Source organism: Nilaparvata lugens, chromosome 6 (assembly GCF_014356525.2).
Source record: "Nilaparvata lugens isolate BPH chromosome 6, ASM1435652v1, whole genome shotgun sequence".
Classification (NCBI taxonomy): Eukaryota; Metazoa; Arthropoda; class Insecta; order Hemiptera; family Delphacidae; genus Nilaparvata; species Nilaparvata lugens.
This window is the reverse complement of record NC_052509.1, coordinates 53,755,165-53,782,877: the sequence shown is the minus strand read 5'-3', so window position 1 is coordinate 53,782,877 and position 27,713 is coordinate 53,755,165. Positions and strand designations below refer to the sequence as shown.

The following is a 27,713-nucleotide window of genomic DNA, read 5'->3' as shown; positions in this document are numbered from 1 at the left end:
CTCCCCACTTGGAAATATATTTTGTTTGGTGACGCGTCCACACTGGCCACGGCCTAACATTGTTTGTCAAACATAATAAAATTTCCTCAAACTGTTTCAACAAACATATTTGTCGAACATTTTTTTCAGTATGGACATGACTTTCATATATTTATATTTTCGATTACAGCCCCAACCGCAACTCGCATCCCTTTTGCGATTCTCTTCTCCATTATCATTGATGATAAAACTGTTTCCTGATAATAATTCCCATATGATTCTCAACTGTATCCTTGTAACACAATCCACCGCGTTCTTGAATCCCTGTAGCGAGCAATCCTCAAAATAATCTCCAAATTTGCAACATAACAACACAAAATAGTTAACACGCTTTATGACGGTAGAGTGAGGCAAAGTAGAAGAAATGTTGGTAAACCTGAATATGTTGCTGGCTGGAAATTTTTGTAAAACAGCTGATTATTACCGCGAGATATTGAATAAGAAACAGTAAATGAACAAGAAGTTAATATTTAATATCAATATTTTATTTCTATTCAAGCTATCATGAACGATTTTTATGTGTGAGATGCCTATATGTTTAACTAGACTACATTGGAAACATTTATCGACCATTTTTATGATCAAGGAATCAAGTATTTTTACGGTATATCTTCATTTACTTTTGTGGTTAGGTTACTCATGTTTCTGATACTAAAGGCTGTGAGTGTTATATTTTGAAATCAATAATGAATCCATTAGGTTTGAAACATAAATATTATTACACTTCAAAAAAAGTTATTCAGTTCTTCAACTCCCCGAAACATCTCTACTTACATTCTCGTAGAACAACTTCAATGAATGTCGTTGATGAATTAGAAACATAATACAGAATAGATGTTATCGAATACCGTAATCAAAAACACTGGATTTACATCCTGTTTAATCAACAGTGACTTGAATGATTGAAGTTCTGCATTTCAGGTAAATGTAATGTCTATATAATATAATTTGATCACGTTTTAAATAATGCAGTATAATCTTAATTATACGTTTCATGCTGCTACTGGTCGCTTGGCCAGAAAAGCAGAAAGGCCAAATTGACACGTTTACTAATGTATTTACAAGAAAAAACAAGCTGTAACTATATTTTTACACTCATTGTGTATAATATATCATTCAGACTCAAATTTGAGGATATTTGGAACTGGAATAAATAGTACACATGAAAATTTCATAGAATGGTCAGTTTAGACTTAAGTCTGTCCTGAGGGTTGATCACTAGCCTAATCCTTGATCAGTCCTGGGCATATTAACTTATTTATTTATTTACATTAATAGAAAAATTAGAACATAAGATTTGATTGCATAGACAAATTAATCAATAAAACATATTAATGGGCACCGTATAAGTATTTAAGCAAAGTTTTGCTGCATAACTTTTGTGATTTCGGATAGGAGAATATTAAACTGATAGTCACGGGTGAAGTATAACGTTTGTGAGACTCATTGATGGCTCAAAAACATATCCAGACAAGTGATATGGCCATTTCTACACTTGCTGATGACTTCTTGTAGATGAAGTATTATTATAATTGAATCTCATACAACTTTATAATATTCATTCTATTGTCATTTAGACTGAATTGGGAATAATTCTGTTGTGTAATGGTTGCAATATTTATTATCAGCATCAAAAATACTGAAGATTTGCACAAACAAACATTTTATTTGGTTTAGGACATGTTCACCGTCTATTAGGCCTACTGATTTTTCACATTCTATGGTTATTGTAGGAAAAATTTAATCTGCAATACGTGCGCAAAGGTTCTTTGCTGCACTCAAGAAACAATCATTCCGGTAAACGTTTCTCTCGGTGCAGCAAAGTGGCACTTTGCGCACTAGTTGCACAAATAACTATTCCCGCACTAGAGCGGAAAAGTGATTCTTTGCGTTCTGTAATAAGTGCAGCAATGGCCACTTTTCAACGTAACTGTAGGAAAAAACTATTTACTGATAATAATTCCCACATGATTCTCAACTCTATCCTTGTAACACAATCCAGCGCGTTTTTGAATCCCTGTAGCGAGCAATCCTCAACATAATTTTCAAATACCTTGATAGCTTTTCAACACTATTAAACATGAATTCAGGTAGAGGTTGGTGAATGAGTGAAAGGAAAACTGTCATAAAATAAAGCCTATCCTGTACTCACTACTATATTATGTACAGAGATACTGAAATATAGAATACGGATGTTAATGTACGACTGTATATCTATACACAAGAATAGATATAGATATACAGATAGGCCCCTGCTCTGCTGTGGACTCCCAAGAGATCACTTACATGCTTCTCTGGAGAATCGTTTTCAAAACATTGATCTTACATCAAGCTGCGGGAACATCGTTGAAGTAAATAGTCTGAAAATAGGAATGTCTACCCATACTTCTTGTATTGACTACTTAAGTAGACCTACATGGTTGAACTCATTTTATAAGAAATTTGCTTTTCGAAAACATTTTAATCTGAAGTGGTGGTGGCTCTCCTATGATGTGAGTTATTCACAAATCCTTTTATAATGTCAGAAAACTTGAGTTTGGATAGCTTTTCATGAATACTGCTTGATTATACTCTAGTATATAATACATTACTCTCATTCAACGTGGGATGTTGATGATCAAAATGTATTCATTTATTTATTCTTATAGCTTTTATCAACAGAGAGATTTTTTCGGTTGGTCTGCTTTGCCGTATTACCCAATGTCATTTCCGGTTAACACTCAAGTTAATAGGTTATAATCAAAATCAATAATTGGAGATACCAAATCATAATGGAACATTTCCAAGATCATCTAGTAATAATAATATCGAGTGACCTGGCTAGCTCAGGTCTGGTGTCAGAGTTTTTAGGTTGCAACTGATCAATTTCAGGGCTTCTGACATGACCTAACGACTGCTTTTGGTATTATTTCAATATAATATCACACTATTGTGTGGAATATTAATCTAAAACAAATATAGAAGAGTTCGAATAACAACATGTTTCTCTTCGAATGCATTAAGATCCCAAAAAATTTTTCTTAATTTGATTTTGAAAAACTTTTTTCCAGGTGTTAACTCCATCGTCAGGATCCCTGGACTATGCAATCAGTATGAGACCCGACTACCATCAAGCAATTATTGACACTGTCAAGTATTATTCCTGGGGGAGGATCATCTATCTATACGACTCTCACGATGGTGAGTGGATAAATCTCACGATAACTAATGTAATTCTAATGCTGATTAGAATCTTAGTGTGTATTATTTATAAATCGTACATAGTATTCATCTATTGTATTGTCTAATTTTCATGAAATAAATTTGAATTTGATAACTCATAGAGTTATGAAATAGAGTATGTTATATATAGAGTTATATGTTATAGATATAGAGTATGTCATATATATATAATATGGGATATTCGAAAGCTTAATATATTGGACAAATTGAATTTGAAATCAATAAACTGTCACGGGTAAGTCTAATTCATAAACTTTCAGTCAATGTTCAAAGTATAAAATTGAATCAGATGATTAATACCAGCTAATGAACAGAGCAGTGTATTGTTAAAGATTATACGTTGAACACAATATTTGCAAAATCGCTTCCTATAGACCGTGGTTATAGCAACACCAAGAAGGGGAGGAGCCAAGTTAGAGCCTACACACCCCTATAAGGATCCGACACGAACAATTTCGATCAAATGCAATTCAAGATGGCGGCAGAAACAGGGTTTTTCGCGATTTTTTCGAAAACGGCTCCAATGATTTTGATCAAATTTATACCCAAAATAGTCATTGATAAGCTCTATCAACTGCCACAAGTCTTATATCTGTAAAAATTTCAGGAGCTCCGCCCCATCTATGCAAAGTATGATTTCAGGTTCCAAATTATCAGGCTTCAGATACAATTCAAACAAAAAATTCCAAGTGGTAAAGATTCAGCATGAAAATCTCTACAATTTATGTTCAGTAACATTTTCACCTAAAATTGAAAATAAGCTCGAAATTCGGGAAAATATGATTGTTCAATTGCAAACTATTGGCAAATGTTGATTCTATTGAATCATTCACTATGAAGAGATAGCAGACCTCGCGTGTCTCCAGCGTTATTGACCTGTCATCAGCTGACTCAGATCTTTGAATAGTAGACTTGAGATGAGCGTGAGCACTGGCGTCAGGTGGTCAATTTTCATAACGGCAAGGAAAGTTGTGTGAGTGCGACACACCAGACTTTTGCTTTTTGAAGTGCATTATTGAAATGATTGTTCTAAGTCAGCTTAGAGTCAATGATCAGCCCTAGGTATCTGACTTGATAAGCGTACGATTTGCCGAACATAAACTGAGATTATAAGCAACTTTTCAAGCAGAAACGTACATTCTATTTCTTTACCTTCTATCTACTACAAAGTAGCTGATCGAATGTAATGCCTATAGTGTGAATTAGGCATTTGCCAAGAATCGAAAACTACTATCAAAATCAATCCTCCCAGAAACCAAATGATATGATGTAGTTGATGAATGGAATGTGATGATGAGCATATCACATTGATTGTACACATGCGAAGAATATTGAAATAGAACGATCATCTTCCATTAAAGCCGTTTTTTCCAAACTTCCAGATTGCGAGTTTTGACATGGAGTGTTTGTTACGACCCGTGTAGATTATATCTATAATCAGTCTTTTCGAGGATGGGTTCTCAAACTTCGTTTATTGAGGATGAAAATATAGGGAAATACTTGTTGGTGGTCGAATTCTGATGAACAAGACTTCTCTGTCCCGTTCTTTTGCGGTCGGTTACATCTTCCATCCTCCATCCTCTCAGCATTTCGCCAGCTTTGCTGGGAAAATTATTTCCCTTTTTTGTCTGTTGTTTCAGAACAGAGAACCGCGCCTAAATACTAAGAAATACCAGCATCAATAATCAGATTGCAAATTTCACTTCAGTAGTTCATTGTCTGTATTATAATGTAACTTCCAACTTTAAGCACACTTTACAAGTAACATCAGTGCACCCCATTCACCCAATGCTGACACTTTAAAGTGAATAACTCTTTGGATGGTCTTTTCTTGACAGCAAAGGTTTCCTTGGCTCACTCTTCACTTTGGCCAGGAATTTTGCGAGTTTCGAGTACAATAATATGCAGGTTATCATCATCTTTCGCTGTAAAAGAGAGGGCTTTTGAATTCATTTGCTACGGTTTGGCTTCAAAAGGGCAGCTGTGGCTTCTTTGGTTGAAGAATTTTGCATTGTTTGTACTTGACTTTAGAAGAGGGAAAGAGTGAGGAGGAGTGAGATAAGCGCTTTAGTCTTCTTCTCTTCTTTTCTCTACTCTCCCAGTTTTTTTCCAATCTCACCGATTCTCTTCTTCTTCTTTTCCATCCTTCTCCTTCGTGACTGACACTTTCTTCTTCTTTTTTTTCTACTTCTCTTTTTCTATTCTCGTTTGGACTTCGTTTCTCTCCTCTCATCTTCTCACACTTCTTCCAATCATCTTTATTTTCAATACTGGTCTTTTCTTACTTTCACTCATTTTCACATCTCTCTTTCGAAATTCTTCTACAGTTTTCTACCAACTCAACCAGTTTTGGTTCCATTCTTTTCCTCACTTATTATCTCTGTCACTTTTTCTTTCTTCTTCCCACATCCTCTTTCTCACCATCAACTCTCTTACCAAAAACCTCTTCTCCTTATTTTCTCTTCTCGTTTTCTTCCCCCCTCCTCTTTTTCATTCTCGTCTTCTCCTCCTCCTCTCATTGTTTTCACCTGGTTATCTCATTCCATATTATTTTCTTCCTCTTCACTATCACTTTCCTCCCTTCTACTCCTCATTCTCCTATATACTGCGTCTCCTTCTCCTCCTCAACCCATTACTCATGTTGTGTCTTTCTTCCATCATCACCCATCTTCTTCTTTTTCTTTTTCTTCTTCTTTTTCTTCTTCTTCTTCTTCTTCTTGCTCTTCTCCCTATTCATCCTCTCACTTTTCCCATTCTCCTACTTCTCCCTCTTGTTCTCCTTTCATCCCGTTCTTCTCAGTTCCTTTCTTCTCTGGCCTGTTTACGGTTGTAGAGAGGGAAAACTGTTGAAGTAAACCACAAAACAGCTATAGAACCTCTCCCTTCCGCTCAAACACCCTAACCACTGAAGGGATGGGCCGTCTCTCAGTCAAGGCCATCGCTCATCGCATTTGAATAATTTATTTATCCGACATTGAATAATACATGACGTGTCGGGCCTAACACACGGTCATTGGCTGCTCTCTTTAATTTTCATTGCTGGTCCACATTATAAAATTCAATGTATTTAGATTTTGTATCTACATTCCTTGACGTAATTTATATTGGAGATCATACAATTACATATAACAGCCTCACGCAGATTAAAAAAGTCTTCAATTTGTTTGTATTTTTCTAGATATATGTCATTTAAACGTACATTATGAGTGGATTTTGAATATTCTCAATTTGAAGCTCAGTTTTCGCAGGCCGGACACAGGCTACAGGCCGGCTACATAGGCCAAAGAAGTTATTGACTCTTTAAATGTTTTCAATTTTTATATTGGCCTATGAGTGCATATGCATATATATAACGTATATTGCGATAGTTATGCGTTTAAACACGGAACGTTATATCATGAAGAAAAGATAGCATAAGAAGATGTCCCAAGAATGTCTATGTCTATACTAACCGAATTCAAATGAATACTCATTATCAATGGAAAAGCCATGTGGCTTTGAATACAACATTCAGTCCACTCCTCAATTCAAAACATCAATTATTTTCCTTCAGCTTCAAAGATCACTATGAGTGACAAAGCCTAGTGATATTGCATGAAAAATATTCATAAAAATCTAATCGAACGCAATACTCCCAATATTACTTCGAGTCTTGGTGATACGATAGAATAAGCATACAGGAATGCATGTTTACGTATGCTTACTCTGCGATAGTATCCCATCTTTCTGGATTTCAACTAATATTGTTCATCATGAGAGGTTTAGAGTCTTGCAACTCAGCATAATCTCACTGGGTTTGCAAAGATAACAGCACACAATTGCAGTTTCACAATATGAATGCAAGATCTTCAATATTCTAAATTGATTGTGTGTCTGGTTCTTGTCTGAGAGCAAACACAAGCACATCAAACACAAACACAGACAAAGACACAAATACAAACACAAACACAGACAAAGACACAAATACAAACACAGCGCTTGGAATTATTATTTGACAAATGGTTGAAGTGGATTGCGATACGAAGCGAGTCTAGAGGCATCCATAGGATGTTCTCAACAGCAAACTCTGAACTATCAGTCTGAAGAAACTTGATGAGGGAACTTGATGAAACTTAGTGGAAACTTGTTCATCACTCACGAAGTGACGTCCAAATCACATCACACGTTCTCGTGTTCTCTGGTGTTAGTATTTCGTCAGTACGATTCTATTCTGAACATTGATATGGTTTCGAAATCTATGATTCACTCAAAATTGCATTCAATTTGAATCTGCATAATACAATCCGGTAGAAAAACTTATAAATGAGAGGAAATGGAACTCATACTGTTGTATAATCAATTTATATCAGTCATTTTTATTGGATGAGACTTATTGAAGTAGCCTAAGGACAGAATCGTCAATTTTGTAAAATCAACACAAAGATTAAGTGGCAAAGATGATTCGATTTGGATGATGGAAGATAGAGATAGATAATTGAGAAAAGACCATGAATGACTTCCTATATGGAAAATGTTGAGGCTCATTGGGCTGGGGATGAATGTGAAGGACTGTAAGAGTAATGGCAGAGCCATTTCATAGCAAGTATGAAATACTTATAACACTGGAAACTCTAGATGCACTTGGATCAATATCAAGCTATCTGAGAGTTATTATAGTGAAAAAATCAACACTAGTCGTGTTATGGTTGAAGCTATGAGCAATGTCAAATCTTCAAGTTTATGACTACTTTGTAGAACTTATGTTGATATTGTGGAATGAGATCTTGAAAAGTGTCAAGGTGTGAATATAATAGCGTTTTCGATTTATAAAAGTGCATCAACTGTACTGTTATCCACAAGTTGTTTCTTGCCTATTTATTTCGAATATCACATCATGGAGATTTGAAATACTGTAGATTGTAGTTGAATGCCCACAAATTACTCGATATCAAATAACATTTGAATGAAATCAAACCATCATCGTATTTACAGGATATTATTCAACATTATCTACTCGTAACTGTATGTCCTGAACTATTATATTATATACTATTACAATGGATGTCTGTATTTATGTATACTCATATGTATTCCAATTGATATGTATGTACCGGCATGTCATCACAACGCCATTATTGATTCATAGTTCTATACTAGCATGGAGAAACCGTCAACTTAATGCTTGTGGCGCTATGTTTGCATGTTATGTAGCCAAGGATGACATGTAATCAAATTGCCACTAACCATGCTAATACTACTGATACTCTGAATGATAACGATGTTCTAATGCAAGTCTTACAGCGGATCAGGCATCTTGCAGTCATGTAGCTGTTCTTCTTGGAATGATGATTCTGAACCATGAACGTTTTGAGTCTTTGATACAACGAATGGTATGATTCGATAATAGATAGATTAATTTGATGTTTGGATTATATCATTCATGAAACTTTTATAACAAGTCAAATTTGATTCAAAATATCTCGTTCAACTCTATCATGGACTGTATCAAGGATGTATAATTCATGTACCAATGTAAAGTCATTGCCCACTTCATGTAGAAGATGTAGAGAACATTTTTAACATTGAAAATTGAACGTAGAACATAGAACATGAGAACATTCAGTAAAGTAGTACGGTAAACAGTCTGAATCTAATACAGATATATCTTCACTAATAACTATTATAGTTTTTCTTGTTAGTGAGTGTCTATGTACTTCTACTTTTCCACGCTGTTTTTACGGCACTCTCAAACTTCAGTTGGTTTACTCCGATTATTTTCTGTTTCTCAAAAGTCTTCCATACACGAACCGTTATTTCATCTGTAACGTAGAGAAACTAATTGTGGGAGTGGCTTATCCAGGCCAATGACAGACGTTCACCTTGAAAGTAATTTATCTAGCACACCAATCATATCGCTCGCTTATTATCATCCATATTCAGCTGCTCTGTTTATCTGTCACAGTTGAACAGAGATAGACAATGGCAATGTAACATCAAAAACCATGATTTCGCTATTTGAGAGAAATTGTGAATATGATAGCTTCAAGTCTTTTGATTCAGAACATTGAACATTGAACATTGTCTTTTGTTCTATTCGAGTTGATGCTTTCAATCGACTTCGTGTCTATGTCACTCATATAAGATACTTTGGCTATAGGGCTAAAGGGACAATCACTTTAAAATGTCTTTATCAAAAATATCATGTCTTAATAGATATCTTATATCATAAACCTCCCTATAGAACCAGTTGTTATTTATCAGTTGATTAGGAAACCTCAATCTCAATCTCAATATCATATAATATATCAATAGATATTTATGAATTTCTCTATAGAACCAGTTCTACTCTGATTTAGAAATCTCAATCCCATATCATTATATATTAATGAATATTTTATATTATGAATCTTCCTATAGAAACAGTTTTACTCTGATTCAGAAACTCTAATCTCTCTCATAATAGTACTATTTTGAATGCTAGGCTACAAGTCGTGATCTCATTTATGAATCTTCCTGATTCCAAATTTAATTTAAACTTGTATGACGTCGGGAAAGTTCTTGAGCCACTCAGCAGCGAGTGAAGAAGGCTTAGTTGCCAGTGTTCAAAGGCTTCCCCTACTGAAGAACACAGGCTTCAAGTGATTGCTTCTATAATTCAGTAAATTTCGTAAAGGCCTATAAAGTGAGATTCTTCTCCAGTCAGCATTGGTTGGTTGTAAAGCATTGATGTTATTCCTAAGAGATTCTGACAGTTTAAAGTGAATTATATTATCATACTTGAACGGCTTCTTGGCTTGATCAAAGTGCTGCCTTGTTATGTTTCGTGATGATAAAATTCACTTAATATTGTCAGCATTGGTCTAGCAGGAAGCGATGATGTTATTCATTAAGAATGTTGACAGTTTGAAGTGGACTTCACCTTGGTGAAAATCACTTCATTCTGTCAGCGTTGATCAAACGAGAAGCGTTGATGCTATTTGTGAGGGTTGGTGACAGTTGTAAGTGAAAAATCCCACCACAGCGGGAAAAGAGAACTGATCTATTGGTCGATTCAGTAATTTTCTCAATAAAAGCTTCTTATAATTCAAGTGCTCCGAGATACTTGGAAGGAATTTGAATCGTTTACATTATTTTGTAATAAATTAGTTTCTAGGAATTGAGGAGAATATTGAGAAATTGCCGTATTCAACGCATCTGTGTACTTCAAAGGAATTTGATCCGATGATACAATTATTAGTCAATGAGTTCCTTGGAATAGAGCAAAATATTAAAAATTGACATGTTTTCATGGGGATATTAAATAAGCTATTCTGTTTGATTCCGAAGTTATAGGGAAACCATCAGTTGGAACTACTGGAGAGAAGCGAAACATTAGCAATAAAATGTTCGCTTTCTCATTGTAAAACTTCTTATGGTAAATTTTCATGTTCATTCTTCATTTTAACATCTTCTATGATAATGTGATGTTTTCAAGAGTATTGGTCGATTTGAGAGAGAGAAACCATTTTTGAAAAAGAGAGGGAAATTGAATTCGGAAAAATCAAGGTGAATAAGTGATAAAGAGTGAGATAATTAGAAAAATCTTGAACTTCTTGTACAATATATATTATTATTGTTGAATGAAACATACCTGAAGCTGAAGGCCCACTCATTTTTCATCATCATCATCATCCGTCTCATTACCTCAGAAAATCGTCTGCATCAGCAAAAAAAGAAGCGAAAAGTCTCTCCAATCTCACAAAAATAACTGAATTGAAGGATACTATTGATGAACAAAGAATATGTATGCATCAATGCAATGAAAGCCTTGAAGGCTTCATGTATAGCGAGTGTGGAAAGGAGGAATATTCTAGAAACTAACTGGAGACAAAAAATTAAGTACTATAAAAGAATGAAAAGAGACCGTTTCGAAACTCTTCATCAAAAGGCGGTCTCAGAAAAAATATTTCCATTTATTCGAAGCTCATTCAACGAATCAGCTCAGTATTCTGAGTACAATTTACTGTATTCGGAAAAATCCTGCTACCCTTTTCCGAGAAATCTAGAGGAAAAGAAAACATGAATTTTCCTTTACTCTTTGCACTCTCCATCAAACTATCAGCTGGCGAATAGACACTGAGTGATGCTGTTGTGGAAATTCAGAAGAGAGGATGGAAAATTCTCTTTTTTCGGAAAATTACTGTCTGGAAAAGCTTCTTGAGAAGTCGAGACTGAAAACATTCATTAGACAAGATGCGGCGCAGTTTTATTGTCTACCATTACCGCCGTTTTCCCCTTCTCCTGCTTTTCACTCTCCTCTATCCCGTTCCGCAACCCTTCTTCAGTTCTCTCTCATTTCATTTATTCTTATTCTCCTCTCTATACTTCCAACCACTTTCCACTTATCCACTGTAAACTGTTTCTCCTCTACCTTTTTTCCCTTTTCTTTTTTTTTTGTTTTACTTCTTTCTCTTCACATTCAATATTTCCTTATACCTCCCCTTCTTATTCTCCTTACTTTTCATTTCTCGTTCACTTTTCTCTTCTGTTCATACCTCTTCCCTCCACTTTTCTTCCCCGCTTCTGCTCTGTTCCTTCCTCTTTACTCTCTTCTTTCATCTTTTTTTTATTTCCTCTACTCTCGTCCCAGCTCTTCTCACTCTCTCTTTCTCTCTAACCTTCTATTCGCTTTTCATGCTTTCATACTTTTTATAGTTTAATACATTCATTTATTCAGTCTCAAAATTAATTTCTTTTAAATTTAAGCAATTTTAAGAGAATCACTTTCAACTTTAAAAGTAAACTCTAAAGACATATAAAACATACTCTTTTTCTCTCTCAAAATTAATTAATTTCATGCTAGAAGTATTTATTAATTTCCTTATTTCCTCATCTTGCTTGTAAGGTTTGTAGCCATATTGCTCTTTTTTGCTTCTTCAATCCTATCCGTCCATCCTATCCATATCCGTCGATCCTATCCATATATTCCGTCATAAATTTTGTATTTATTTCCTAACAGATCTTTGTTATTTTACATTTTAAGAATGCTCTACTTTTATGTTTATTCAACTATTCCACTTATTATTATTATAATTATTTATTTTTTTACTTTTTCCATTTAAAATACAGTTTTGTTTTATTTCATTTTACTGAGTATTGCTTGTTAAATTATAATTTAGTATTGTATTGGAGGGTTAGGTGTACGAGAGGGCCGACTGCGCCCTAACTTCGACCTCCCAGGTATAAAATAAAGGCAGTCATGCTATTCTATTCTATCTATTCTATTCTATTCTATTCTATTCTATTCTATTCTATTCTTTCTATCTATTCTATTCTTTCTATTCTATTCTATTCTATTCTATCTATTCTATTCTATTCTATTCTTTTATTCTATTCTATTCTATTCTATTCTATTCTATTCTATTCTTTCTATCTATTCTTCTATTCTATTCTATTCTATTCTATTCTATTCTATTCTATTCTTTCTATTCTATTCTATTCTATTCTATTCTATTCTATTCTATTCTATTCTATTCTATTCTATTCTATTCTATTCTATTCTATTCTATTCTATTCTATTCTATTCTATTCTATTCTTTTATTCTATTCTATTCTATTCTTTTATTCTATTCTATTCTATTCTATTCTATTCTATTCTATTCTATTCTTCTTCTTCTTCTTCTTCTTCTTTTCTTTTCTTCTTCTTCAAGGGTTGAGTGTAAGAGAGGGCCGACTACGCCCTAACTTCGACCTCCCAGGTATAAAATAAAGGCAGTCATGCTATTCTATTCTATTCTCTTTTTCTTCTTTTTCTTCTTCTTCTTTTTTTTCTTCTTCTTCTTCTTTTTTTCCTTCTTCTTCTTCTTCTTCTTCTCCTTCTTCTTCTTCTCTTCCTCTTCTCTTCTTTCTCCTTCTCTACCCTCATCGTTTTCCTCTACTGTTTTCTCTCCTTCTACGTTACTCGTTCATAGCCCTCGTCCCACATCTCTCCTCTTCTTAAAACCATGGTAGAAACTCTTTACAAACTATTGTAAGTTTTTCTGGGTAGTTTTTGTGAAACTTTCTATAGATTGAGTTTATACAAGTCATGTAGGATTCAATATTACTTATTTTCAATGAATTTAATCCTCTAGATTTATTATTAGTTTAACACGGTTTATCCACAGAGAGATATGTTTTTTATGGATATTATATAGGCCTACTCAGACATAATATAGGTATTTAGACGTATATCTAGGTAGAAATGGATATATAACATCTACTGAATTATAGCAGTTGTGGTATGGAGATGAAGACAAAGAGAGAAACACAACAAAGTGGAACAACCAACACAAGTCACGCTCTCAAGAATTTCATATAAGCTGCATCTTCCCCTCCCCCCATCTACAACCTCACAAGACACCAGCTTTTTGTAAGCCAACTTCCCAAAGACATTCCTTGCTTTACTAAGATCCACTTTAAACCGTCAGCAATAGTTCAATGAAATTCGCTAGTTTTATTTATAGTGAATACTGACCGTCAAACTAAAAACAGCCAGAATACTGTCAGTGTTGTTTGAATGTGAAGTGCTGCAGTTATCTATAGACAGTTCTGACAGTTTTAAGTGGATCAATCTATGGAAAGTCAGCGGGAAATACTGTCAGTATTTTATCAATGGGAAGCTTTGCTGTTATCTATAAGAAATGCTGACAGTTTTAAGTGAGTTTCACCATAGAAGAGAAGTCGAGCACGCTCATGGCTTCTTTCCAAGTACAGCTTGGCTCTTAGGAGCTTGAAAACTATTGAAAATTGTTGGTTCGAGTGCTATCAGATGATGTTCTTGTTGTAATTCTTCTCCTTTTACACTGGGAGTGCCAGATAGAATCTAACCACTTCTCCAACTTTGATTCCTTCAGTTTTCATCATCAGTCGAATCTGAACTCATCGCAATACAGTCTCAAACCATACTATATATTCATACTTGGTCACATGAGATCATAATCTTATACTATTGAGAAACACTCTTATTCATTTCTTGTGACTTCTTGGAAATATGAATGACAGAGAACTAGAAATTTCTATCGAGTAGCCACATAAAAATAAATTATTCGATTCAGAGAGAGTCATTCAAAAGAGTAAATTTGAAACCTTAGTGATAGCTTACTTTTGGATATTCAATTTTGAGTGCAAAATCAGATATATGCATGGATAGTTTGTTATAGAAGAATGTTGAACCCTGCTATGCTTTTAAAACAACTTCGCATTGTTGTCACAATCACTTCTTCATAAAACAATAAAGAAGTTTAGTTTGATAGCTACACCATTCTATCATTCATACACTCTATCTTCAATAGAGTGAGAATATGAAGAGCGTATCGAGTATAACATTAACGTGTGGCAGGAGCTTGTTTACAGCCTGAGCCTGTCATTGGCCGAGACAAGACACGCCCACAATGGGCGGTACATTCAAATTACATCAATCATAAGCCATGAATAATAACAAAATGTTTGAACACTTAGTTACTAACAAGAATCACAAATAATAAGAATTAAAAAAGTTCAGAAGTGAGAAGTGAAATAGTTCAATAATTGATAACAAATTCACGTTCGAGTTACAAATGTAATGGAAACTATAGTGAGGTCCATGTTATAATGGCAGTGCATAAAGATAGAAGAATAACGATGCCGATTTTCTGAATTAATCAATTATATTTCTACACTGTCAAAAACATAATTGGCATCGTTGTGGACCTAGAAAAGGATAGTACCACCGACTTTGTCGAATGATAGACAAGGATAGCAAAACCAAAGTTGATCAAATACAGTCATTATAATGTGGACCTCACTATAGTGAGATTTCAACAACGGAGCAATCAAAGTCAAGTTCCAGAGCTCAAAACTACACGGATAGTAATCTAATAATACATTTACACCGTGCTAGTGCAATGTAAGACGTATACTGTACCATAAATATTGTAATGGGGTGAATTGCCAACCATTCATATGTGGTGCAGTATTTTTGATATATACTGGAGCGGTTGCTGAAATCCCTATTTTGCAAATAAATTTGCAAAAAGTTAAGGCCGTCCGGCTCGCAAATATGCTGGGTTCAGATCACAGCTCTAGCTCAGTAGTAGATGCATGAATATTCCAAATATATTTAATCACCACAGGGTTCAATGACTGGTGATCAGTGAAGTTGTTGAGGAACACCAATAAGGAAGTCAAAAAGATAGCCGGTGACTGATTATCAGTAACCATATATTCAATCGAGAATAATGAGAATCAACTATGGTTTTTCTAATTGACTCTTAAAACGCTCGTCATGAATACAGGTATGCACCAATTTACCCTTTTGAAATTCCTTGAAACTTACAACGCCAGTTTTTGAAGTTCTCTGGATCCTTATATGATATACTGTAGATTATTAATATATTATCGGTAAGATTTTCTGGCTGAATAGTGTGACTATCATCAAAGGATGACAAGTAATAAATGCTCTGAATAAGATCAATATTAATTGATAGCTGCAGACGAATATTGCTGGTACCAAGACAGCTCAAACTGTATATCACGAGATGAATTAGGAAATAATAAAACTTCTAAGATTTGTATGCTGACATAAAACATAAAATATATTCCCATAAAATAATATATATAAGTATCCTTATATCTATAATTTTCTTCAAATAAATAAATTTTCTATATTTGAATAATTATCACAAGGTTATAGCATTCACAGTGTTGTGAGCTGTAAAACTTATATTTGTATATTTTCACTGATACGTGGACTTCAAGTCAGTTCAGAACTCTCAACTTAAAACCTGTTCGGTCTGTAGATTAACAGGACATACTTTGATCAATGAACAAAATATAATTTAAAAAATAAAAGTTACTATCTCAGGGTTTATGAGTTCGTGCTGTGCATGGAAATAAGCTTCCTACATAGATCAAATAAATTCATAAGAAAGTTCTTATAGACTATATGTAGTTCAACACGTTGCGAATTTCTTAAACTTGAATAATTTATACGCGCTTTGATCAATTCCCCAATTCATGATAAAGGCCTTATTATTGAATGAGCTCATTCAAGACAAATTTTGCAAACTGTTCTTGAAGTTCTCGTAGAATAATTATTATCTCAATAATGATTAGCCAGGTCCTTTTGTCTCCGCTGGGCTCGTGTATGGTCAGATTTCTTATAAGTTTCTATCAGTATAAAAAATATATTTACGGGAATAAATTACAATTAGAACTCTTAGCAACACTGAGTTCACAAATAATCAAACAGTAATTACATATTCTTGAACAAAAAAGGGATTGGCTTGATGCTTTTAAAAATTAATTGGAAGAAAAAACCCTAATCTCCATGTGCTCCTCACAAGTCGAGATCACAAGCCAGAGAGAATGATTTTCAGAAAAATTTCATCTCTTCCTTAAACCATTTATAAGCTTTACTCTGATTGGCTTTCTAATCTTAGTAAGACGTGATGTCATTGGTTACTTAAGATTCAGGGTTTTCCTAACTTTGTTATACAAAGATAAATAAAAGTTTCTAAATAAATAAATCAAGTAATAGTCTGAGAGTATTCCAATAGATAAATCTCGATATATAATGCTTAAATACGATATACATTTAATTTTTTATGTGAGCTTTGTGTACTCTTGGTTTTCATACTTTTTAGATTTCAATAAATACTCGTGTAACAATAATAGTTGTCCTTATCTATTTACATAAACCTTCCCTAGTATAATATATAAGTATATATTTATGAGTAAAAATTATAATTCAGTTCGTAATAGTTGATTGAGCAATCAGCTGATTTGTTAGGTATTGATTCAAAAAACTGTCGATTGATCCTAAATCGATTAATGTATTAAATCAAAACAAGTGATTCCAAACTCAAAATGTACATGCAATCTTTTATTTTTTATAATCTACCAATAATAAACAAGCCGCTTTATAATTTATTTACTGCCAAGAATTCTAATTATTGTTTAATTACAGTTGGCATGGTTCTCTTATCGCTTAATAGATACATGATTACTCTTATCATAAATAGCATTCGATTTTACTTGAGCGGTACCTTGACTACGCTATCTATTCTTTCCATTTTACAACTCTATTAAAGCTCAGTTATTTCATTTCAAAAGTATTTTATGGTGCTACAACACCACGTCACAATATCAATCTATAATAAAGGGAAGGACATGTATTTATCTATTAGGTTAGCGAAAATAAATACAAGGATCGGAAAAGAAAAACAGGCTATTGCCCAAAACTTCTTCAATTTCCTAATTTAGTTTCAAATTGTCTAAATAGTATACATAGGTTATGTCAATTCTAATTTCTACACCAAATCACAATCTGAAAATATGAATTAGAATAAAACAAACAATTTTAAATTTGGATAGATTGATAATAAAACGTTCATAAATACATGATAGCTAATGTACGTGATAGAAAATTCATCATCTCGTCAGAACTACTCAACTGTTCAACATGAAAATTTGAATATAGATTCTCAATTTACCAAGGATGGTTATAGACCTATTGAAGATTTCAGTGGTCAAGTTTTCAGTTGGTCAAGTTATTAATTATACCATTGCGGAGCACGAGAGCCTGCTAGTATAGAATGAAACCTATTACAGAGCTACCGTGCTTGAAATAACCCATACGAGTATTTGCAAACTATGTACTCAGAAACCCACATTTAAACTGAACTGCGGTTCACGTAAAAGCCAGTCAGTCGTTCCTGGATCACTGACAGGTGTTTTCCTGACATATAGTGACAGGAGTAAGTATGTATTTACTGTGCGTCATGTAGTGACAAGTTTACTCAGTGTGGAACCTTGATTGATGTTACTCATTAGGAGTGTGTGGTCAAGGTGTGTGGTCCTTGTACCTTTCATTAGGTACTTAGTAGGCACAACATGTCAACTTGCACGACTCTTATTGGGTCAATAAGTGGTTACTCAGGTGAATGGAGTTAATGGGGTGGAAAGGACTAACAGCTTAGATAGGATAACTAGTTTAATTAAATTGATGTACGTCAACTATTACAACAAATCAAAATTATTTGTAAAGATTTTTGGATTCAAAGATACCTTAGCTGAGCATATCTTGTTTGCCTGACAGTCAGGTAGTAGAATCATTGTACAGCTCCCTTAACCCACCATCACACGTTTCATGTTGCTATAATGATATTTACTATACTATCAGCTCTGGTACAATGCAACTTACTCGACTCTTATTGGGTCAATTAGTGGTTACTCAGGTGAATGGAGTTAATAGGGTGGTAGGACTAACAGCTTAGATAGGATAACTAGTTTTATTAAACTGATGTACGTCAAATATTACAAATCATAATTATTTATGAAGATTCTTGAATTCAAAGATTGATTGATTGATTATTGATTGGTATAATAAGTATACATCATATAAATGATAGGGAGAGGAAGAATAAGGTAACCTTGTGCTATTCCTCTCCCCAATTTAGATATGGTTACACATAGTCGCAATAGGTTAAGTCTGTAGCTCTTCACTTCGAAAATTTTCAGACCACTAATATGTTCACAAAGTAAATTTTCAAATTTAAATGCTCCAAAACAAAAAATAGAACAGATATTCCACATTATTATCACTTGAATAGAGAAGATTTGTATATTAAAGAAATAATTTTGAAAAAGAACCGAAAAAACAAACTTGATTCTAGAAGCACAGCTGTAATATACATTAAGATACATTAGCTGAGCATATCTTGTTTGCCTGACAGTCATGTAGTTGGATCATTGTACAACTACATTAAACCACCATTAAAAATGTCATGTTGGTATAGTGATATTCACTTTATGATGTCAGCTCTGGTACAATGCAAAGCGTCGGTGCAATTCATAGGGATATTGACAGTTTAAAGTGTATCTCAATATAAGTAACAAACTTATAAAGAGAGAAACTAAGCTGTAAATTACTTTTGAACCTACGTTTACACCAAAGTTATTAAGGGAATGTTCATTTTTCTGTTCTTATAGATTCTATTAGATTGAACGGAGCTTGACAAACACATATGTTCATCATGTGTATGATAAGTTTTGTTCAATCTAATAGAATCTATAAGGACGGAGAAATAAACATTTTGTTTACTTTGTTTACTTTGAACGCAGCTTAAGATACACTTATGAAGATTGTTTTATTCTATGCTTACTCAACGTTAGTAGACAAAAGGTTGATCACTCACAGGTGTATGATTCAAAGTGGTGGGGGGAACGCCAGCGTGACGTCACGTGTAGTAAAAATGTCTAGAGTAACCACACTGAGCATACAGTTTATTCACTGTATCTTCAATATATCGTCGTATAATCTCCTCAGATTGACCTAGAACTTTAAATTTCCATACTTATAGCGAATGAATCACCGATTCTAATGATGTTGTTAAATATTTCAAGTTCATTCAACTTTTATGAATAAAATGAAGTTGAAAGTTTTCATGAATCTAAAACGTGACACGAAAAAGTTAATAAGCTGGAAAAGCGTTAGTAGACAATGTTATACTATTATAATTTCAGATTAACCCTTAAATCTTGATAAACCAATGCATCGCAATAAACCGATAAACCGATCCCGATAAATCCGATGAATTTCATTCATTGTAAATGCACTGAACACATGCTGGTATCGAGCACATGTTCTACGAGAATCAAAATATCTCATCCCCGAAATTCACAAGCTGATGTATAGCCAAACTACAAAATATAAACACGACCTAGAAGATGAAGAAACCTTAAGGCCTCTTTCACACGATAGGAGACGTGCAACTTGAACACTGAACAGTGTTCACGTTTTTTTGTCGAAGTACATTGAATCAAATCGTGTCTTTCACATGATGACTCCTATCCAGGAACCTCGTTTTGTCACGTCTTTTCCCCTCGAGGCAAGCAGAGGCAAGATCTAACAACTATGCCGACGTTTGCTCAAAGTATATGACTCATCACTTTTTCTCAAAATCTAACTTCCTTAATAATATAGATAGAAGATTTCTGATTTCGGATTTGGATTCAGCGACCCCAAATTCTTTAAAGCGTAAGTCCTGTTTTCGAAAATATCCGAAAACAAGGAAGTTATGGCTGTTTTTAATAAAGCTTTCTATTATCATATAATTATACGGTAAAACGAACAGGTACTGTACTATACAGTACGTAAGTACTGTAGCTATTATAATACAACTTACACTGTATTCGTGTAGGAAATTTGGTAGGTTATTTATCTTGATTTCTGAAAATACCCCAAAATAAGGGAGTTAGATAACTTTGAAAAACCAAAGTTTTCCTGCCGATTGAAGAAACATTAAAAATTAGTCTAAGACATATTATGTCTTAGAATAAAAACGTGTAACAAATATCAGATCACTATTCAAGCTATCAAGCTTTTCATAAATTTATTTGTCTCCTCATGGCAGAAGGTTTGCGCCCAACGTTTTCACTTAAACATTTCTATGATTAAATTGTGATAGAGAACATTATCGTATTGATCTTCTAAATCCAGTTACATGTACATCGATTATCGTAAAATTGTTTTTTTTACCGTTCCTATGAATTCTAAGAATTCTATGAATTGTTTATACAGGTTCATCACAGGCCAGGTTGGTCTGAGCTATTCATGACTTTTGTTCAGTATGCATTATCAACTCAGCAGTTCTAATACACAGACATCACTACTTGGAATGCCATGACATTTTCTATTCTTTCACTATTCCTATTATTACCATAGATCGATTCAGATCAGCACAATGTTTATACTGTATGTTCATAATAGATTTTTCTGATTGTAAAAAGAAATAGTCAATAATTGCTGGGAATTTAAAGTGATATTCAACGATTTGAACCTGATAAATTGGATTGTTGAATGACAATTGAAATTCAGTGAATTTACTGTACAACTTTCCTTTTCCTCCTATTTTATTGGTGATGAGTGGAGATGATTTATGATTTCATATTTGGATTCATCTTTTCATAGTTCAATATTTTTTGGAAAACTAGAACTTTTAAAAATTAAAAATGTTTATGTATAACTTCTCAGGTGTTCAAAAACTTCTTAAAACCTTTGCCTGTCCCTTTGTGAGGCAGGAGTATTATTATCTTAGTACGTACTATATAATCATATGATAATGGAAAGCTATATTAAAAACAGCTATAACTCCCTTGTTTTCGGGTATTTTTGAAAATGGGACTTACGCTTCAAAGAATTTGGGGTCGCTGAATCGAAATCCGAAATCAGAAATCTTCTATCTATATTTTTAAGGAAGTTAGACTTTGAGAAAAAGTGATGAGTCATATACTTTGAGCAAACGTCGGCCGAGTTGTTAGATCTGTCGGCTTATTCGTAAGATCCCCATGTGAAAGTACAGGAGAGCTGCAAAATATTAAATATGATCTTCCGTAATATGATATTCCAGGAGCGAGGTCTCTGCCGTGTGAAACTGGCCTAAGGGTTTGAAAGGGAAGGTTAGGAGGTCGGGTTTTTGCTTTTATATGGCAAAATGATTGTATTATTCAAATGTTTTAATAATTATTGTAAAGCAGAAACAGAAAGCTTGCATGTCAGAAAATGTTTGTGTATATAATTGACTATACGACACCATATGATTTTCAAGAATGCGATATTCTGCCTACTCTGTACTACAGCTACGTCACGGCTGCAGTTCCCCCACTCCAATTGCATTTCAACGAAAATACTATAGATGAGTGACCAACCTTCTGTCTACTAACTTTGGCTCGTACTAATATCTGAGATACGAATCATAAACATTTATAGACTACAAAGGTCCCTGAAAATTTTTAAAGTTCATTCTCACTATCCAGATTACTGAATTCTTTTTCTCTATTACAGGTTTACTGAGGTTACAACAGATCTATCAAAGCTTGAAACCTGGTGTGGAGTCTTTTCAAGTTGAAACTGTCAAAAGGATACAAAATGCTTCAGAAGCCATCGATTTCCTACGGTACTTGGAAGATCTCAGCAGGTGGGTGACTCTTTTTTATTCATTCATCCATACGATTATCAAAGTACATTATCAAAATGATAGGGAGAGTAAAAAATAAGATAACCTTGTGCTATTCTTCACCCAAATTTAGATAACACATAGTCCGAAATAGGTTGAGTCTTGTAGTTCTTCAATTCACAAAATACTCAGTTGTCAAGTATTTTCACAAAGTAGATGCTTCAAAAACTAAACATGCAAGAAATTGATTGAAGTATGTTTCTCTGAACACAAAATTAAATCAATAATATATTTCAGTATATTCCCATACAGATTAATCTAAATACAATACAATATTGATCCTCACACAATTGAAAATTCCAGAGTAGAGGAAGTAAATTTCAGAGTTATCGAGGCTGATGACCTATTAATTTGCAGAATAGACATTATTCTCCATATCAATACTGAAAAAGTGGCAGTCATTGTTATGTGCATGTTGGACTCCCATCTCATTACCATTCAATTATTTCTCAACTTGAATATCTATAGCGTATTAATTAATGAATTAATTAACTCAATTGCTGTTGTTTTCAAATAGCTGCAGGCTGTAAGAATGTAGAACCCACTAATAGGTTCGTTTCATAAACAAACAATACTGAGAATTATCTGTAATTACTTTATCATCGTTCCTTTTTTGTAGATGGAGTCCAAAGTATGTGGTACTGGACTGTCCAACAGAGATGGCTAAAGAAATAGTGGTCAGTCATGTGAGGGATATTTCTCTTGGAAAGAGAACCTACCATTATCTGCTTAGTGGCCTGGTGAGTTGATTCAACTTGATATTTTCTTATGAAATCCAACTCTATCACGCTTGGAAATTTGTGACAGTAATATTGTATTCATCGATCAAGATGGTAACAACTTTGCAATAAGATAGTGAAGAATCAAAAAATGATCCAGTTAAATGGTACAAAATCGTCAATCCAACTTTTGTAATGGACAATATTCCAGAATACAGAGAACGCAGAAAAATCGGTCTTGAGTCAATTAACCTTCTGTAAAGTATTTATCATTACCCTCTGTTAATGATCATTCATCTCCACCATCTGTGAAGTGTTTATTAGTAAGTAGAATACCTCAAAACCTCGTCAGGATGATAAAATAGCAGAAAATTTGTTGAAATTTCAGTTAGTTATGTCGAAAAACATAATAGATTACCTATTATTACCTACAACAACGTTTCATCTATGGTTATTTCGAGAATGGTATCTGGAACATACTCGTTGTTGATGATTTATCATCAAGCAGCAAAATTGGAGTTCAGAGATGGTTAATGATGTATTAATTAGGAAGGTAATAATGAATTATAATTACCCTGACAAGTGAGATCAATTTAATGCGAGTTCAGAACAATGCTAATCAGCTGACTCAAGACTTCCAAGCTCAGTTGGAGGAGCTCAGCTTCATTTGCCTCCAAAAAATCATTTTCAACCTTAACAAACAATACAAATTCAAGCGAACCTATTCGGAATTTTAACTGTTTCTAAAATAAGAGAAAGAAAAAATAAGATCAATTCATAAGATCCCAGATCCCATAAGATCTATCACAACCACAATCTTATAAAATAATGGGATACTGTTCACTGTTGTTGAACTATTGTCATTATCTGGTAAACACTGGAATATAAACTCATCCATAGTTTCAAGTCTTTCAATTGACATGAATAGCTACAATTCATCACAATGTCCTTCACTACTGAGCTGAAAGGAGAAGTGAAATACAAAATACCCGAAATACTTTGAAGTACTGAATTTCATGGAAAAAAACGAGTTCCTCGTGCTTCAATCTTTCATCCCTTCAGTTACAAACCGAAGACCGTTCAAGTTAATCAAAATCTTGAGTGTATTATTTTCCTCATTAGATTGGAGCTCTGGGTTCAACTTCCTCAAACCATTCACTGAGGCTCCATTTTCCTTAACCCACATCATAATCATTCAACAAACCATGCATCATTCAATTAATTTAGTGTGACATTTACATGCATGCAAGAGAAAATAATGTGAACCCAAATGACGCGGAACTGAAGAGAGATCTATTCCAATCTGTCAGCATTGTATGGATTAGTAATGTTACGTTATTTTTCAAAGGAATCCTGACAGTTCGAAGTGAAGCTCACTGTGTAGTAGTAATGGGAAAAATCGTCCCTTCTTTGAAATTGAGGTTATTCCACCGCATCGTGGACGATCATTGGGCCTGATTAATTGATCCACGCTCTTTTGCTCAATCCCTTTTCTCCCTATTCAAACAACCTTATCACCGCCCTCCCTCTCCTTCTATTCGCCTCCTCCTTATCCCTCTCGAGACGCAATCCTGTCGATTCATCAAACCGTTGCGGGCTCATTAACTCCTTCCCTATTCCTCCCTTCCCTTCCCTTTTCTTCCCTCTCCAACACTGTTATTTCCCTATCTTCCATCTTCTTCCCTCGGTCCGTGTGAATGAAGACCTAATGGAGTAAGAATGGCCAACTTTGCAAGTCAAACACTAAACACGGCTCTTGACGTTAGTAGATTGAGATTCACCTTAAACCGTCAGCATTCCTCATGAATGACATCGATGCTTCCCATTTCACCCATACTGAAGTGCTTCTTACTCCGGCTAACTCTTATTGAGAGGTCTGTTGCGACCTCAGCTTTTCGGATAGTTGAGTGAATAGTGAGGCATGCTGGTTTGGCTGATGTTGAAACTCATTTCTAAAGTGCTGTATTGAAATTTGGCATACTTGGCATATTCCATTTGATAGGTAATGGACGACAGATGGGAAGCTGAGGTGGTCGAATATGGTGCAGTCAACATAACTGGTTTTCGAATAGTTGATTCGACTCGCAGAAATGTCAAAGACTTCCTGGAGGGATGGAGAAGGCTAGATCCCACCATATCACATGGAGCCGGCAAAGAATCAATATCGGTAAGTTATCAACTATCGATATTAATATTTTTCCTATCTATGCATAACAATGGATATTAATAATTTAAATTGATTCATATAATAAGTAACCTATATCATCAAATCATATTTCTATGATTTGTAATTTTGTATCCACGAATAAATAAATAAATGAATAAAGTGATACGGAGGGAAAAACTAAGGTAACCTTGTGCTATTCCTCTCCCAAATTTTCATAAGGTTACACATATTTATTTATTACTTTTTATCTATATTTTTTCCATTGATTTTATGTCAATCTGAATTCATAAATTATTATTCTTTGTTCTATGACTGTTTATCATCTATGATTGTTGTTTTATCTTGATAATCCTTGCTCTTATGATCTCAATCACAGTAATCTTTATTATCTTCCTTATACTCTTACATTTCCTTACTCGAATATATTATAGCTTATCACATAGGCGACCTGAAGCTCTGACACCAGACCTACGCTAGCTGAGCTATTTTAAAGTGTTTTAAGGAATAAAGGGTACTATGAGATTTATTATGTTTTATTAATTTAAAAGCAGCCCATTTTAATAAGTGTTTTACTCATAAATTTCTACAAATCACATAAGCTTGAGTGACAATCAACTGATAAAATATAATTGTTCCTAAAAAATATTCATCGAATTGATTTTTTTACAAATCACAAACCGTTAACAATGGATATCAAATAGATATATGGCTTCAAAGTCATCAATATTGAAGAGTCTAATACAACGCTCATACAATAATACATATTGGAAACTCATTGTTCAATCATTGTTACGAACATTAATGATATCAACATTGAATAGCTCATATTTATGAGATCAATTTGATATGTAATAATACATGACAAGTCAATATTAATAGAATATTGGGATAACATTTTATTATTCAATGATCATTGATCAATATTGTCAACGAACACCGATCAAGCAATAATTAGTGTCAATAAATCAATATGAAAATATTTGTTCGAATCGACTAATTGCAGGGAGCTCTGATCGAACACATTGCAATTATCAGGGATAATGTTGTTGACAGACGCAAGTCGTGATGCCTATATTTGTATGGGGAAACAATCACATGCAAATCAGTTGGTTCTGCGTTCGAATCTGGATCTAAATGTAATCTGCTCGCTTGGATGCTGCAATTAGAGCTAATACCGCCATTGGAAATGGATCAGGAGCTGGTTGATTGCATATGGCTGCATGCAGGGATTGTTTTTCATTAATAGTATCGTCTTTGTCCAATAAAAAAAATTATGAATTATAAGTATAAGAATACTTGATGCTTTTTCTAGCCCCTAACTATCTTAGTTTTACTTTCCTTGCCCTATCACCCAGGTAAGGAAAGTATTGCTTTCCGAAAAAAATTAAGGTACCACAATTTACATATTTCTATACGTTTCAAGGTCCCCTGAGTCCAAAAAAGTGGTTTTTGGGTATTGGTCTGTACGTGTGTGTGTGTGTGTGTGTGTGTGTGTGTGTGTGTGTGTTGTCTCCCAATCAACGGAATGACTTGAAATTTGGAACTTATGGCCCTTATACTATAAGTACCCGACACGAACAATTTCGATCAAATGCAATTCAAGATGGCGGCTAAAATGGCGGAAATGTTGTCAAAAACAGGGGTTTTCGCGAATTTCTCGAAAACGGCTCTAACGATTTTGATCTCAATAGTCATAGTAGTCATACTCAAAATAGTTTATACTCAATAGTAGGTAGTTGATAGAGCCTTTCAGCTCTATCAACTGCCACAAATCACATATCTGTGAAAATTTCAGGAGCTTCGTCCCCATCTACGCAAAGTTTGATTTTAGATTCTCAATTAATAGGCTTCAGATACAATCAAAACAAAAAAATTCAAGTGGAAAAGATTGATCATGAAAATATCTACAATTAATGTCCAGTAACATTGTCACCTAAAAATGGAAATAAGCTCGATACAAGGTATGCTATTCATCATAATTCAAGAATTGTAGTAAAAAATAATAGACTAAGAACCCTTTCCTAAAATTGTTCACTTATGACATGTTTCCGCTATGACTCCATCATCAAGTAATAGAAAAATAAATAAAATAGCATTGAATGAATACTATTGCAAGCTTCTTATTTCTCAGCTCATACATTCGTATGATCCTACAAATAGAATCAAAATAGAAACATTTTTACAAACTAGAAACTAAAACTCTTTACAAAAGGGTCCTTGATTTTTTTTATTTCTATTCAAGAGCAGCCCTAACGACAAAAGACAATTTCATGAATTGTTGTTGTAAAGTTACAATTCTATTTATTCTACACTAGCAGGTAACCCTTCGCAAGGGTCTAATTAAAAACTTGACATACTGGAATCTTGAAGTATTTAAAAAGGCTTATTACCATCCTCGGTAAATAAATTGAGAATCTACATACAAAATTTCGAATCATTCAGTCCAGACGTGGATGATGCATCATTCTTGAATTTCCTATCCCGTACGTAGCCTATATAAGCCAATATACACCATTGTCAATCTCTGATAAACTAAAACTAAATACAAGAGCAGCAGAATTTATACTAGTA

The 27,713-nt window shown here is 34.0% G+C and overlaps 1 protein-coding gene across 2 annotated transcripts in view; it reads left to right on the top strand.

The window, feature by feature from the left end:
* The window catches only part of LOC111046950 (glutamate receptor 1-like), a 351,004-nt gene that overhangs the window by 253,842 nt on the left and 69,449 nt on the right, over window positions 1–27,713 (top strand). For both annotated transcript variants that reach the window (XM_039431259.1, XM_039431260.1), the window contains exons 4-7: window positions 3,090–3,219; window positions 22,085–22,217; window positions 22,876–22,996; window positions 24,978–25,142. In XM_039431259.1, the coding sequence (XP_039287193.1) occupies window positions 3,090–3,219; window positions 22,085–22,217; window positions 22,876–22,996; window positions 24,978–25,142 (549 nt within the window). The remainder of the gene's footprint in view (window positions 1–3,089; window positions 3,220–22,084; window positions 22,218–22,875; window positions 22,997–24,977; window positions 25,143–27,713) is intronic.